Source organism: Diadema setosum, chromosome 4 (genome assembly GCF_964275005.1).
Source record: "Diadema setosum chromosome 4, eeDiaSeto1, whole genome shotgun sequence".
In the NCBI taxonomy this organism is placed as follows: domain Eukaryota; kingdom Metazoa; phylum Echinodermata; class Echinoidea; order Diadematoida; family Diadematidae; genus Diadema; species Diadema setosum.
The window spans coordinates 26742145-26759056 of NC_092688.1; the positions used below are offsets into that span (position 1 = coordinate 26742145).

General features: G+C 38.5%; 1 protein-coding gene across 1 annotated transcript; it reads right to left on the reverse strand.

Annotated features, from left to right (window-relative positions):
• Positions 1-1765: 1765 nt before the first annotated feature.
• On the reverse strand, positions 1766-16699 carry LOC140227061 (C-signal-like). Its single transcript, XM_072307494.1, has 5 exons — positions 16513-16699; positions 14976-15027; positions 12741-12934; positions 8480-8629; positions 1766-2095 (listed from the first exon to the last, which is right to left on the reverse strand). Exons 1-5 carry the CDS (start codon positions 16639-16641, stop codon positions 1865-1867), a joined length of 756 nt encoding a protein of 251 aa, XP_072163595.1. The 5' UTR covers positions 16642-16699; the 3' UTR covers positions 1766-1864.
• Between the last annotated feature and the right edge of the window lie 213 nt (positions 16700-16912).

Consider the following 16912-nt stretch of genomic DNA (forward strand, 5'->3'; position numbering starts at 1 on the left):
AACCCTAGTAATAGTGGCTGGGAGATTAATATCACAATTACTATAACCCAGCCTAGTGCCCCGGCTATGTGCAATGGGTTATACAGCTACCAGCATGATGGCTCATAGAGGATGCGTGGTCGTCTGCACAGCCGATTTTGGCTGTTAGTTAGACAAAGTAGTAAAATAAAACACAAGGTTATAAGGCACAGTCAGACCTGAAATACAACAATATAGTCCATGTGATCATTAACCTTGTAATTACAAATCCCAATACTGTATATTGATTGTTGTTGGTGGTGGTGGTGGCGTATTCCCATGGTTGAGCATCCGGATATTTAACAATGTTTAACGGCGGCAGGACTAAAAACAAACCCACGATCGGCATAATTATGCTTGAGACGAAATTATCTTCCATAATTGGCTTTGTAAGTCCATGAAGCTATCAGATATGGTGCATCTTAACAATAATCCAACAGCCACAAGAAATGTTCTTGACAAATTACAGAAAAGGGATTGTAGAGGGATGATTGTAGAGGGATGATTATTCAAACGCCGCGCCAACGCGACTCCGTGTCGTCTAGATACCACATACTAGTAGATTCACACAGTGCATGCATGTTTGTATGCACTGCATTCACACCGACTCGCACAATAATTTGCGAACTGTATGTTTTCACTCCAGCTATACCGGAAATGACCCGACCATGAGAATAGTAAATAGTTGTTATTGCTATTTGTTGTTGCTGTAGATATTAATGTTCTTGTTGATGGTATTGAGTTGCTGTTATTCATACTTGTTATTGATGATAGTTGTTACTTGTGGGTTTTAGTTATATTGACGGTTGCTTTGGTTGTTGTTATTGTTTTTGTGACGCTTGCGCTGAGGCATGCAGGCAGACTCGCATCATTGAAAGCCTGTAGCAGGACTACCAACATTCATCATGAGAGAGATTCTAAAGGTTGACCAGCTTGTACCTCACATGCTCTCTATAGTGACAAAAACATAAGGCTCAAATTAGGAGCATTGTTTTTTCATAGTTCTGTTATCTGGACAAGAATGCAGAGATTTATCTGGGCATAAGTTTTCAGGAGGCAGAACGAAGGAGACTATAGGTTTCATCTGCTGTACGATGAAACATTATGATAAAAAAGAAAATCAAGCCATTTGTGTGATCCTACGCGGAGCTGCACCAGTTCTAAATCCTGGAAATAGATATGGCAACTATCTACCACAATCCTGGAAGTGTCTGGATTCTATTACAAAAACTAGTGTTGGATTCTGCTGGCTTTGTTATGATTTCAGTACGTTAGGCGTGTGAATGGAACCTGGTAGGGACATAATGTATCAAGACTTAAATGCGGCAATTACGGTTTCATTGCAAATATCATGACAACATAATTGTCTCAATTAGCCAATCACCTGCGTTTCGGGCTTTAACCATATCAACTATACTTTTAATCTGCGGATGATATCTGCGAATGATATCTGAGGTAAATTTTGGAAAATGGTGCTCTGTTCCCATCGAGGGTCTTTGGAAGCACCGTCGAGTATAAAAAGTTCAACCACCACCTGATATCCCTGGCTTTTTTTTCCCATTTTCCCCGGAGCCTTCTTAAACCCTATCTATTCTGATCATTTCTTTCGCGGGATTTCCCACAAAGCTGTTCGTGTGTCCTGAGAAAATTCAGCTGATCAAGACAGTTTCATAATGTATACGCGTCCTTTTGGCCTCAAAATCGAGCAAAGTTTCATTTCCTTTCATCTTCATCTTAGTCTTCTCCTGTGGCTGGAATTCGATTCGCAAAAGCGCTGTTTGTTGCTCGGCCCTGCGAAAATATTGTACATTCCTTGAGATCATCTCTATCGAAGTACTGACTGACGTCAAAATTCGTAAAAGGAAGCAGGCGCCGTATTCCTTATGAGTTTTCCGTGACACTGGTCGTCGGCGCTGTCAATGATGTCGAGGAGTTTCTGGACCGATTCCGTGGTCGACTGGATGGCGAACGGACCACCGGTGTCAGTGCGAACCCAGCCGGGACAAAGGGACATGACCAAGATATTGTCTCGCTTCAGCTCCAGGCTTAAGGATTTGGTGGTCATGTTCAGAGCAGCCTGCGAAGACATTAGACAAGAAACAGAAAACGGACATGTAGGCTTATATGGGCAATATTGCTATACATGTACTATATGTGACGGCAGGCACCAAATGGCTTAATAGCTGTACATGTTACTTTTTGTGTCTTACTGATCATATCCTGGTGAAAGTTTTAATGCAACAATAGTTTATAGTATATATACCAAAGTAGGCTGTATAATAATGATGGCTCGGTCACAGTAAGTTCATATTAATGTATAGTTTGTTTGTTTTTCTTCTTCTTCTTTTTCTTCTTCTTTTTTATTACATAAAATTTGACAACCTTACATCATCATTCTGGTCTTATCTTCTATCCGTTCTCCGTTTCTTTTTCACAAACACTGATTACTCGGGGCTTACAGCCAAACAAGCTAGCTTTCATGTAGGTCCCGTCATACTTCTCTTTGATCAACCCCATTTCGATTTCGATTTTGACCAGTTATCATTACATGTATTTACAGTGTTATCACCATGTATATTGTTTGTTTTCTGCACATTGTTCACAAGGTAAAAGAACTTGTCTGGTTTCTGTTGTAATGTTCATAAATGAGAAGTATGAAAATAAAATGAATTGAATTGAATATAGTGCTGGGTGGATGACCATTCTCCATAATCTTTAAAGCCTTTAAAACTTGATGCTTTTAAAACTTTTAAAACTTATTAAAACCTTTTGCTTTTAAAACCTTTAAAACTTATTAGCCTTTAAAACTTGATGGGTATTTATCGTTGCATAGGCAGCCCTCAGAGTATACACTCTTTTCTAGGAAATCGGAAACAGGTTGAAATTTTGGTGCCGAGTTCTTCTTGAAAAGCGTTTGTATTTATTTCCGATCATGTACAAAAAGGCACATACAAAATATATAAAATATCAAAATCATGTACATCAAAATATTACGGAGGATAGCCCAAACTCAGTGATATTTTCAAAATAACACTGTTCTTCCTTGGGGTCCTTAAAGTATAGTTTACCAATAACAACAGAAAAATACATACTGCAAACCTAACAGGAAATAGAAACAGAAACAAAAGCAAAAACAACACTTAAAAAAAGACATAAACAAAGACATAAACAAACGAATTATACTGAACAATATTCCAAGATTATATTCATAGTTTCAAAAAAGTCATATTCATAACAGATGGAAAAAAATTATAGCGTGATGGAATAGATCTATACGTGTGTGACAGATTTCACCACATTGCGCCTTTGCCGACCAAAAGTTAACGAGCATTTGCAGGCATAATTAAAAGACTTTGTCGCGGAAACAGACACCTTCCAGTTATTGTGCAGAGTGACCCTGAAAGAATTTGTGCTCTGAAGCAGACACCTTGTCCTGCTTTCACGAATTTTGGATAAACGATCGAGACAGGACTGGTGTGATTACCTTGATTCCCCAGCTGAATGACACTTAAAGGACAAGTTCATCTTCATATATATGTGGAATGAGTGAATGTAGCAATATCATTAGCACACATCAGTGAAAGTTTGGGGGATATCGGACGATCCGTTCACAAGTTATGAATTTAATAATATTTTTAAAGTGTCTGCACAGTCACTGCTGGATGAGAAGACTACTACAGTGTATGATGTCACATGCGTACAACAATAAGGAAAATATAAGGGAAAATTCACATATGTTTATTTTTTGAAACAAAAAAGTGCACATTTCCTCGACTTGTCACTGACGTATGTTAAGGGTAAGTCTAATATCATTCCACCTGCCTTGTGAAAGAGGCAAGTCAAGCGCTCTTTTATTATGCGAAAAAAGTGACTTTTGAATGGATTGCCCAATTTTCCTCAAACTCTCACTGATGTGTTCTACTAGCTTCATTCACTCAATCCACATGTCTCTAAAGGTGGACTTGTCCTTTAAACCCTATAGCTTGTATGACTGCTACCAGCAAGTGTGACAGGAAGTTGTGGCCGAGGGTTCAGTAAATCTAACAGACAGAATGGCGTTTCACTTAGTCTTGTTTATAGTTATTTGCCTTTACCATATTCCTTCCTTTAAGACATAATTATTTTTACAAGGTCGAAAAAAATATACCGCTCATTGAGGGAAATTCATCTGTTTTAAGAGTGCAATCTCTATTTTGAAAGGACTTTATGCTCAAAAGAACGCATCATGTGTTTCCAAAGTCACAACCGCAATATTCAGGTTAGTTTTAGAATGAGTTAAAAACAAGGCGTTGCAAGCGCATATCATTTACGATTTGATAGTCCAAATATTTTTGACAAATATGTTTTCTTGGACTGCATAAATAATTACAAAGTTCAAATTTTGCATGCGCGGTAGTCATGCATGCACGCACTGTAGGATATTCCTTTTCAGATGGCTATTGATCATAGCGCATGAAAACAAACGCGGGAGTCTGACGCTCATCTGAGCGCGACAGCCGCTGTTAGAGACATTACCTAAAGCTGGCAATCACAGATTTGTCTAAATGATAACCACAGCTTTGCCTGGATGATTTCTTTTAATGTCAGACTTCACGCCAAAAAGCTTTCAGATAATGCTTTTTGACTCAATAAGCAAGAGCCCTATCGGGGTGCTGAAGCTCACAAAAAACAAAAACAAAAAAACAAAAAAACAACCGAACACAAAATCTACCCTGATACAGCTGCTATAGTATAGGGCAGATATACATGTAGCAAAAAATTGGTCGATATGCTCACAAAGTCACATCCGGCAGAAAGTATGAAATGTTTGTATATAAGGGTATTTTGGGGTGCTGACTTCAAAAATTTTCGGATCCAAGACATCTGACCACGGGATCGGCCGCCATTTTGAATTCCAATATGGCCGCCATCAAAACAAAATTTAAAGATCCCTATCTTCAGTTCTGAATGAACTGTGGCACAAAAATTTGGTACACAAGAGCGTTTTGACATATTGAATTTGATGACAGATTAATTTGAAGAGTCTGACAAACATCGAATGGACGCCATATTGAATTCCAATATGGCCGCCTCGACGAAATGTTCAAAATCCCTATCTCGAGTTCTATGTGGTGAGTGACGCTGAAATTAGATGCAAACAAATAATTTAACATGCTGAGTTAAAAAATGGACTAATGTGATATGTCTCACAAACGCAATGCCCGCTATTTTGAAATCTAATATGGCTGCGAAGACAAACATCACGACTAACATTCACGGGAATGTCAAAAAGTGCAGCAAAAATGAAGCATAATGCACCTTACACTGACGTCACAATGTAAATACAGCAGCGCGTACTCAATCAGTTACAAACGCGCACTCAATAAGGTAGCCTAATTTACAAACCCGAGATAGAGATTTTCGACACTCCAACATGATAACTATGTAGGAAAATTCAAATTGGCTGCCGTGCACCTTATCAGACATATCAAATAAGTCTGTTATTGAAGTCATCATATCGCCACGCTTTTATGTATCAAATTTCAATGGCTTATGTCATTCAGAACTCAAGATTGGGATCTTTGACGGCGGCCGACCTCGTGGCCAGATTTCTTGGATCCTGCAATTTTTGAGATCAGCGCCCCAAAATACTCCTATATGCAAAATTTCATACTTTCCGCCGGATGTGAGCATCTTTTTCACATATCTGCCCCACTATGTGGTGCATACCCCTCGATGATTCATTTGTCATCACCCGAACTGTCCCCACCTCTTAAAAGGTTTCACAAACGTTCTTTTTTTTATGTGTCGTTCTGAAGGATATCATGTGCCTGTTCTAAAGTAAAATAAAAGAGATCATTTACATTGAAAGTGTGTCGGCCCAGAGGCTTCCAATATATATATATGTAAACAGATCATATTATGGAGTAATGAACATAATACATTGAGTACAATTTCAGCATGAATTAACAGCTTCACAGCATACTTGGCAACATATTTAGCAACTGTAAAACATTCAATAATGTATTACTGTAGGTAAATATTGAACAGAGACGGACATCTGCATACAAACTCCAACAGGAATACTTCCGTTAACAGCAGAGATCGTCATGCTCAAGGTATGAAAGATTATGTTACTGTCAATCATGATGTGTGCCAGTGTAATCAAACAACCCCCTGTAAATGTAGAAATCGTAGATATAACCATATGTTAAGAGAAGACAACATTTCATCACATACTCTGCATCTCCGAATATCTCTCACACCAACAACAATGTTCAGAGAGATGATTGTGAGACCGAATCCCATACTATTGTCCGCCCACAAAAATAATTTAGTGGTAAATCTGTCTGATTGTGATTTATCTTCTGATCAATGTACTCTTCTTTCTAAAGGACTTGGGTTTTGCCCCACCCCTCCGAGAATAGACCCTCTACAGTTAAAATGTGACTTCCGGGTATTCAAACGTCGCATGTTTCTCCACTATCATTACAACTCTTCTAACACTGGGCACGAAAATGCAGTGGGAGATCAAAATGATAACTCGGATCAAAGTATCGCCTCAACACAACCGTAGGTCCCCCACCCCACCATGAAGTGGTACAACACCCAATCGTATCGGGCTGCTCCTGTCCCACGGTACAGATATCAAGATTTGTGGATGCTTTGTGGACCATTAGTTGTTAACACGTCAACCTATGTTCGAGATACCACAGATTTCTTGTGTCACATTGAAAAAATCAACAGAAAGGGACCAGTCCCCTCAAATGCTATATTAGTGTCAGCAGATGTTAGCTCACTCTACATCAATATACCACACAAGGAAGGTCTATAGCCGCATGCAAGAGAGCTTTATAATATGGATAAACGGGATGACAAATCCCCTCCCACAGACCACTTAACCCGCCTAATTGAATTGATTCTCAAACTGAACAATTTTAAATTTGTTGACACTCACTATTATACTTACAAGTAGAAGGAACGGCCATGGGCACACCAATGGCCCCCTCGTATATATGCCAATATTTTCATGGCGGATCTGGAGGAAAAAATCATTCATGCATCACCACACAAACCGTACGAAGATTCATGGCGCGTCGATACATTGACGACATCAATTTCATCTGGTGTCATGATCAATCACCCCTTGAAGACAACCCAAGAAACACGCACCTCTGCTTAGCAGGTAACTACATTATTAAGTTTAGTTATGATATTGTGGTGTAGTTTTGTTTATTATTTTTCACTGTATGATATACCTGTATGTAATATATACCCATTATTATATACTTACAGTAATACATTGTTGAATGTTTTGCAATTGCTAAATAATAAGTTGCCAAGTATGCTGTGAAACTGTTAATTCATGCTGAAATTGTACTTAATGTGTTATGTTCATTACTCCATAATGATTATGATCTGTTGTGCTCACAATATCTATTTCATTTGGTATAAACAGACAATAAAGCTGACGAAGACCTGAGGTCGAAAGCTTCCACCAGCTGGCATCCGGCGACATCTTCTGTCGTCATTATCGTCTCGATTATATATATGTATGTATATATATATATATATATATATATATATATATATATATATAATTATATATATATATATATATATATATATATATATATATATATATATATATATATATATATATATATATATATATGTATCCAGAAGTAGTACTGGCTGTACAACTTCTGGATCCAGAAAAAGAGGATGTTCAAACAGATTTTGACTTGGAACCCTGCCCTCGGGTCCCTAAGAACGATTACTGAAAATGATTCCTGTCAATTATGGTTACAATCTGATCTTGCATGTTGAAGAGAAGAAAAGAAATTCCACAATCATCAAAGATTTTCTCCTTTACTAACTGTACAACGCTTCCAAATTATCCACTGTACAACACCCAGAGCAGCCCAACTCAATCAAAGGTACCTCTAATCGTTGGGAGCAGTGATTAAAAAAAAATATTCAAGCTATCACATTTGATGCAAAAGCGTAGATCAGTTGCATCAAAAAACATCCTACCATATAAAAATTTTGCAATAAATCCTAAGATATAAGGATATGAGCTTTATTATCATTTTCTCAACAAACCATTAATGTGGACGGTTTATTCTAAAAACAGTTTTATCAAAACTACTGTTTGTATACTTACCAATACTCAACAATGATTATTTTGCTTATTATTATTTTTTTTACATTGGTTGTTTCTATCCCTAACTCACATTTTAGAATTATTTTGAAGCACTAAAGCTGTTTTATTGTGTGTCTGTTTCATCTACAAATGCTAATTAATGCCTTTAAGTTTTGTGTAGCGATTGCGATGACACACTTCTCTCCGCCCTCCCCCCCCCCCCCCGCTAAAAACAACAACAACAAACAAACAAACAAACAAACAGGCTAATGAGTCACGTCGTAGAGTAAAGAGATGGATAGAGGGAGATAGACGGATATGATGGTAGGTTTTCACCTTGCTCTCTCTGAAAACGGCGTATCCCCCCGACGCATTGTTAGCTATACTTCCCAGGGAGGACGAAATGTTGCACACTGCTGCTCTCTCGGCGCTCATCGTTTTGACGGGACTGCTAGTCGCCGCTCGCTTGATCATCGGTAGGAACAGCTGTGGGACAGAAAACAAATTTTGTTGTTGCTGTTGTTCTTTTAATCCTACTATAAAGCCCAAGGTATTTTGACCCTTTCCAGGCCCAAGGGGGGGGGGGGGGGTATTGTGCCCCCATATGACTTCTTCATTATATGATGTATCACCGTCATATTTGGCACATGGGTAGAGCAACTGATACTCTATACTTGACCCAACATTTGAAATTTCTCAAGGTCACCCATTGAGAACGCCATTTACCAAAATATTCAGAAATACATGTAGGAAATATGCTAAAATCGTGTTTTTTCATTGTACATTTCTTTATCCCAAGTACTATATATGTTTTTATTTCACACTAAGTATTTTTATGCTTGCCACAAATTAAAAGCAAGTCAACCTTCACTATCTGTTATGGTTAAAATTTCCCATGGTCAACACAATGCTATTATATATTTGGTTTGGTTTGGTTTGGTTTGGTTTTTATTTCTGCCTTTTCCCAATCAACACTTAACAAAAGAATACACATATTTAGAAATTAACATTACACGACGCATAAGCCAGCAAATTGTCTTACAAATTAATTCAAAGTACATATATACACACATTATGAACATGACAGCATTCGATATATAAGACGTGTAATATCACACACAAAAAATGTTCAGAAGCGAATCGTTGAATTAACAGTTGTAAATTATGTAAATAATGATTGATTATTCATTCAGAGTATGTCATGTCGTTAAAATAAACGAATTTCAGAAAAAAAATATAAAAGAGGGGGAATTAAATAAATCGATTTTGAAATTGAGCATTTATAGCTATTATAATAACAGGAAAGCAGGAGACCGCGATCATAAGCAACAGCTTGACATGGATCGAGGCCTCGGAGTAAAACTCGAAACTTACATTCGATTTACATAACCGTATGACAGACGTGTCTACAACATAGAATCAATAATCAAATCCAAAATATCGTAGTAATTTGTGAGGTCAAAAATAGAGGGAAAATTCAAAATAGTTATCGTTTATTTATTTACAATAGACATTCTTTACTATAATACTGTAGTGAGGTGAGTGCTGTGCTGTGCTGTGCTGTGCTGTGCTGTGCTGTGCTGTGCTGTGCTGTGCTGTGCTGTGCTGTGCTGTGCTGTGCCGTGCTGTGCTGTGCTGTGCATATCATGAAATTTAACGTTTGGGTATATAATGCATAATTGGGTTTGTTTCAAGTGTATTTCTTGTCACATGTATATCTGTTACATATTTCTGTTTACGATATCAATTTTGATATACAGCAAATTACTAAGCTCCTAATATGCCAATATAAACTGTTTTAACATAAAAAATCCCAAAATTTCATGTCACTTATATACTATTATATTTCGATAAAAGATATTTTTTCATAAATGCCTTAAAAGAATATAATTTAGTGGTTGCCTTAATTTGCTAGGGGAGATCATTCTAAACGTCTGGTCCATGGTGTCTAATTGACTTGTGAGAGCTATCATTAGCTTGGGATTGTGAAGGTGATAATCTTTGGAATGTCGAGTTGGGTAAGCGTGGACGCTGGAGTTCACAGTGAATAGGTTGTGGAACGAGGAAGGGAGGGTGTTAATATAAACAAAATATAAAACCAATGATGTATTGGATAGGATAGGTATATTTATTTGTATCATATAAACAAATGATACTACACACAAAGTTTGTGTGAAAATGACGCAAAATATAAAATAAATATAAATATTTGTGTGAAAATGACGCAAAATGACGCATGAAAAATGCTGCATTTTCAATCATTTCTATTTCTATTATATCTACTGCTTGATGCCTATGTGATATGAAATTTAAGGAAATGATATGAAGACCATTTTTTTTTTTCAGGGTTATTCATGACAATAATTACTTCACATCTTAGTTCTCCAACAAATTACAGACAAGAAAACCCCTATTTCATCCATTTTATATTGTAAAATATAAAAACAAGCAAAATCTGACGGACACGATTGTCAGTTTATATTTGACATGGTAACCAGCAATATCTGACATAGCTAAATTATATATCAAAATGTTTGCAATAAGATCATAGGAAAAGTCACGAAACGTGGCTGAAATCAGGTCAGTGGCGTAGGAGTGGCAAATGAAAATATGATGAGGGCACCATGAGTCCCCACCCCCTTGAGCTTTTATATAGGGTTCAAGGGATTGTATAGTATCATACCTGCCAACATTTCAAGATGAAATATCTTACTCGTGGATTGCAAAAATCTTATTTTATATGCAAACTGAAGTTAAAAATCTTACTTTTGGTCAAATCTTCAGAAAATACACATGAACGGTATATCTAAATATTTTGTACAAATCTGATTTCTCTGACAGAAAATCTGATTTTGCTATTTTTAACGTAAAAAATCTTACTGAATCTGATAAAATCTTACTAGTTGGCAAGTATGTAGTATTGGTGGAGATGAGAATTGGGCTTTTAACTTTTTGTGAGATACCAAAAATGCATTTATGAAATAGTACAGAGCATACCATGTTATGAGGAAATCAAAGTTTATTAGACTAAAATCGGTTTTGGAATCGCTGAGACATTCAAAAACAAAGTAAGACAAAGCGATCCTAATAAAAGGTGGGTCCCGCTTATAATTTGGAATGCTCCTGTTTGTTTGGATATCTCAGCCATTTTAAAACCGATTTTCATCAAATAAACGTTGAATCCCTCTTGGAATTACATGCTCTTTCATTTTTCATGACAGGTTCTTCATTATCTCACCCAAAAAAAAAAAAAAAAAAAAAAAATAAGAAACCTTAAGCAAGGCTCGACACCAACGGTGGCCCGGTGGCCCGGTGGCCCAGGGCCACCAAATATGAAAGTCGGGCCACCAAATTTCAAAAAAGGGCAAATTTGGTGGCCCGCCTCGGGCCACAGACATTCTTTGAAAAGTATGTCAATAAATTCGTAACTTTTTGCGCCGGAAATGTTGAGGTTTATTTATGAGTAGACATGTCCAGCTTCCAATTCTTACTATGATAACACTGAAATATTTTACTCATTTAAAAAAAAAAAGACTTTTAATGTTTTTTGTCGTTTTTTTTGGGGGGGGGGCCACCAAATCTTTCTCTCGGGCCACCAACAAATTTGAAATTGATGATTTTGGTGGCCCCATCGAGCCACCAAAAAAGAAAAAGTTTGTGTGGAGCCCTGCCTTAAGTTAGGTCTCAACCAAAACTATACGCTCCCTTCAATACAGGTGGCAGAGGAAATGGCAAAATGGATGTCAATTTGTATTTAACGCACATGTATTAGTGTAGCAGCTCAACTTTTCGCTGCCTGTTGTAGCCATTATCACCACAAGCCATTACACGTGGGCAATCACGTCATTTAGGGCTGCGTGACTGTTTTAAGTCCCGCGAGTATACTCGGGCAGGTGTCTATATACGGGAAATGCATGTCGTAGCAAAATCAGTCCGTCCTCAACGTTGTCCTTCACTTCATCCTCAACCTTCCTCATTATGAGTATCACGTGACCATGGACACAAATTACAAATGGCAAGGCAACACTGGCATTCTTACACACAAACGTAAACAAACAAACGTAAAGGATAAACAACGTGCGTAATGATCAAACCTTTGCACTTTGTGTCTTATAGGCCTACTTTAGTGGGATGCCGCATCAATTTCACCAAACTAAAGAGCTGACATGGGTTTATTGTGAATTGAAAGCGGAGTTTAATCATGGACCTACATAGGTCCATGGTTTAATGCACGACACCGATAATCATTGGCCACCTTTTCATGTTTTTGTTTTTTTTTTTTGGGGGGGGGACTTAAACTATATACATTCAACTTCTAGAAGTCTAGTATTGAAGTCTTGAAAGGACAATCGACGGTGGCTTTGTTTTTTTTTCTTCTTGTTTGGTTGCTTGCTTGTTTGTTTGTTTGTTTGTTTGTTTGTTTGTTTGTTTGTTTGTTTGTTTGTTTTTGTGTGTCACGATCACTCCAGACAAGTGACGCGTGGCGAAGGAATGTGTTCCTCAAGATAGATAATTTCTGTCGTTCCAACGGCATTTATTTTCAAATGATTCTCTCCTTTTCATACTTAATACACACATAACTTGTCAGAAGACTTACGTCTGTGACCCTGATTGGCGATACGGTGTTCACGTCGAAAACATCGGCGATTTCCCGTCGAGTCATCGCCCCGTACTTGATGGTTGCTCCTCGATTAATTCCGGCATTATTGATGAGCACGTTGAGCCCGTAGTCACCAACTATTTTATGCACAAACTCAAACGCTGCTGGGTAGGTGTCTTCATTCTGTACATCTTAGAAAGACGAAAGATTTTAAGTAAACTTGATTACAGTGTGACATACCTGGCATAGAAGGCTACTTTACTGTTTATGTGGTTAATTGAAATGGTAATTGTTTGAGTAAATGACGTGGCATTCCATGCCAAGCCGAGGGTTAGAAATAGACATAACTGTTCTTTTCTCCCCGAAGAGTGAAGAGAACGTATAGAGAGAAACAAGCAACCAGTATGACTGCAAATAAAAAAATACTAAAGCATCGATATTGAATATACATATTGACTACTCTTCAGGTTTCCCTAAAATTTCTGATGACTACTGGACTGTTTCTAAATGCACTGGAGATGCAAGGGGTGGCAATGCCCCAGTGGAGCAAGACAACATCGTCCATTGTCATGATTTTTCAATAACAGCAGTTTGAATTTTTACACTAAGAGTGGAAAGGCTTATTTACATGCAAACAGGTACAATTCGATGGGAAACCATCCGCCCAAGGTTAGTAGTGGAGACAACAGCCGCGATCACACTGGCAAAACTGCGAGATCTTAAAGATCGCGATCTTAAACTTCTCGATCTTTTGCCAGTCTGACCGCGCCTATGGATTTCCCAAACAATCTGGCAACATCTGGAGGACTTTTAATAAAGATAGGTAAATATATGAATATATTAAAAAAAAATATATATATATAGCGTTAATTCATTGCACCTATACCTCTTTGGGTATACACTAGTTAAACTTTGGGTGATTTAAAGAACGGTTCTAGCCCTGGTGCAGCCGAGGAATTCTGGACCATTTTAAAGTTAGTCTGGAAAGATAGAGTTAATTCTTTAAATATGCTTACATTCGTCTATGTTATTTGTAACTGCTGGAAGGAAATACATTCACTGTAAGAAGTTTAAAACCATGTAGAGCCTTCAACATCCCGCCCTTGGTTTCCCCAAAACGATTTTCAAGTTCTGTGGGAGACAGAGACTCGTAGCGGTCACGGAAAGAGATCCATAGGGTTGAGGATGGGCTGATTTTGCTACAACATGCATTTCCAATAGACACTTGCCCGGATGACTTGCCCGGGTATACTTGGGAGTTGTCCTCATAGGGTTAAGAGGGTGGGATGGGAGAGGCTGTGGGAGGATCGCAGCTAGAATATCGAGTGGTGTCCACATTCAAATAATTCATTGCACCTACCTCTTTGAGTATACACTAGTTAAACTTTGGGTGATTTAAAGAACGGTTCTAGCCCTGGTGCAGCCGAGGAATTCTGGACCATTTTAAAGTTAGTCTGGAAAGATAGAGTTAATTCTTAAGCATAGCAATGAAAAATTGATCAAAATCTCATTAATCGAAAAAAGTTATGCAATGGTGCCCTTTCGCTAATTTTCATACAACAATTTTTGAACAGTCAATATCAATTTGGAAATGAGCAAGTTAAGCCGTTTCCTACCAGGTTCTTGATTTGCATTTGACACTGCGCAGGACCCGCCATATTTGTTGGCAGCGGGTCACAATGGGATGGTAGGGTAAAAAGGGTAATCAGTGAAGTTGAATTAACGACTTGAAAGGCCGGGGTTATCCGGCTGAGGGAAATTATCGAATGAAGAGCAGTTCATGGGTTACGATGGCTTCATGGATTAAGATTGTCAATGTCAAGTGGAATTAGCGGGTTAAGAGGAGTTGATGGGTTAAAAGGGTTTAATGGGTTATGAGGGGTTTAATGCATTAAGAGCGGTTAAAGGTCAAAGGTGGGTTTGGTTAAGAGGGGATATTGGCCAAGAGGGGTTTATGGATTAAAAGAGGTAAGTGGCCAATAGGAGTTAAGAAGGGTTAATGGGTTAAGTGAGGCTAGCCAATGCCCCAGTTACTGATGCCTGAATTGAATTGTACACACGGGTACTGTATTATGAAAACATAGTCAACCCAGTCTCTACGCTTTGCTTGACTCTCGCCTTACAAAACAACGATTGAATCGCATGACATTCAGGTGGCATCAGATTATCCTATCACAAACAACACTTCATGTGGGTATTATGCCCCCTTACTGATTACATCTGGTTACTTACCTAATTCCACTACCCTCACGCAATTGTAGGCTGCAGCGAGCTTCTGAAGACCCTGCAGATTAATTTAAAAAAAGTAAAGTGGAAAAAATAACCTCATTTCATCAGCATTATCAAGGTACCATGCACTGGTACAGAAGTCAACGATCTGCTCTAATGAATGCTAAGCCTTTTGTTAAGGCCCTCTCGCTGTAATGGGCTCGCTTCGCTCGCCCAGCCGAGCGCGACAGCGCGAGGCAACCCCACACAGCTGGGCTCTCTCTCTACCATACAGCGAGAGGGCCTTGACAAATGGCTAATGAAAGCCCAGCTTATGCGTGTGCTCAAGGCAATACGGTATACTCTGTCAGAACAGGGAGGTGAGGTCACCTCGCTGGTCAAAACAATCCAACAGAACTTCAAAGTGATGGATAGTTACTTTCTAACAAAATCGTATAGTTTTGGTTGAGACCTAATTTCATGTTTCTAACATTTTTGGTGAGATAATGAGAAACCTCTTATGAAATATGAAAGAGCATGTAATTTTATGAGGAATTCAACATTTATTTGATGAAAATTGGTTTTGAAATGGCTGAGATATACAAAAGAGAGCGATTCTAATAAAGTGTGGGACCCACACTTTATTACGATTGCTTTGTTTTACTTTGTTTTTGGATGTTTCAGTCATTCCAAATCCGATTTTCATCAAATAAACTCTGAAATCCTCTTAAAATGGTATGTTATGTACTATATTATAAGCGTTTTCTTGGTATCTCGCAAAAAGTTAAAAGCCCAATTCTCATCTCCACCAATACTATACTATCCCTTTAAACCCCCACAGATAGCCTGCCAAGCGCCTATTGTGCGCGTCCAATAAACCGAATTACATCGTATATATAAACTTCAGTCCTGCAGACCCACACGGTCATACAGACCCATACAATATAACTGACATTTCGATTGAAATATGCGTATATTTTATTAGATGTAAAAAAATGAAGTTACGCAACATCGATGACTTACGAAAATTATACACTTACAATATCATTCATCGTCTCTCTAAAAGGAAGGTCCCCATTCGATGAAATAGATACATAATATTGCCAGAAAGATAAGCATTTTATTGATTTCGCGTATACCAAGACAGGCGCTCAGAGAGCTGTAGACAGGTAGATACTAAGATCATAGAGAGATAGATGAATGAAAACACAGATATACATCAGGAAGATATTGCTTCATACAGATAGCTGAAGAGAGAGCGAGAGATATGGAGGGAGATATGGAGAGATATGGAGAGGGAGAGAGGGAGAGACAGAAACTGATAATACTACTTAGTATACAGATCCCGAGACAGAGCTGATGGCTGGTAGGTTTAGTAGGTAGGCACTGACGTAATAGAAAACAGGTAGATGAATAAAAATAAGAGGAGAATACCAAGCATCAATACAAATGAAATATATATCAAGAAGATGCAATGCAGAGATTGAGGGATTGAGAGATAGTGTAATGGATTGACAGATGGATGGAATGGACAGAGAGCCATGCAAAGAAAGGATCAAACCTTCGCCTGGTGAGGATTTCTGCAGGAGGCGAAAACAACCTGGTCCGGCGCCCGAGACCTCTGGGCTAGCTGCCGAACAAACTCGAGTCCCAGGCCGCGGCTAGCTCCAGTCACGAATACTGATCTCATGGTTCGAGTTCACAAAAATTGATGACGACGAGTTGTTATAGATCTCCAAGTGTGCTGTATAACCATCAGAATCGAATCACACCACGAGTACACTGCGACAGAAAAACACTGCAATTGCACATCCATGTACAGTCGTCGCACATCTCTCCGGGGGCCCCAGCACTCGGCACCCAGCACTCGGCACCACTGAGGACGCGGGCCTCGGATGTCGGTGGAAATCTGTGTCGAGAGAACACAGAAGGAGTGTATTCAATATTACACGTTGTGGGCG

Excerpts from the sequence above, each read along its gene's own strand:
- LOC140227061 (XM_072307494.1), bottom strand. The coding sequence starts at position 16,641 with ATGAGATCAGTATTCGTGACTGGAGCTAGCCGCGGCCTGGGACTCGAG. Across the intron at positions 12,935-14,975 it reads CGTGAGGGTAGTGGAATTAG|ATGTACAGAATGAAGACACC; the intron begins GTAAGTAACCAG and ends CGTCTTTCTAAG. Across the intron at positions 2,096-8,479 it reads CCGTTTTCAGAGAGAGCAAG|GCTGCTCTGAACATGACCAC; the intron begins GTGAAAACCTAC and ends ATGTCTTCGCAG.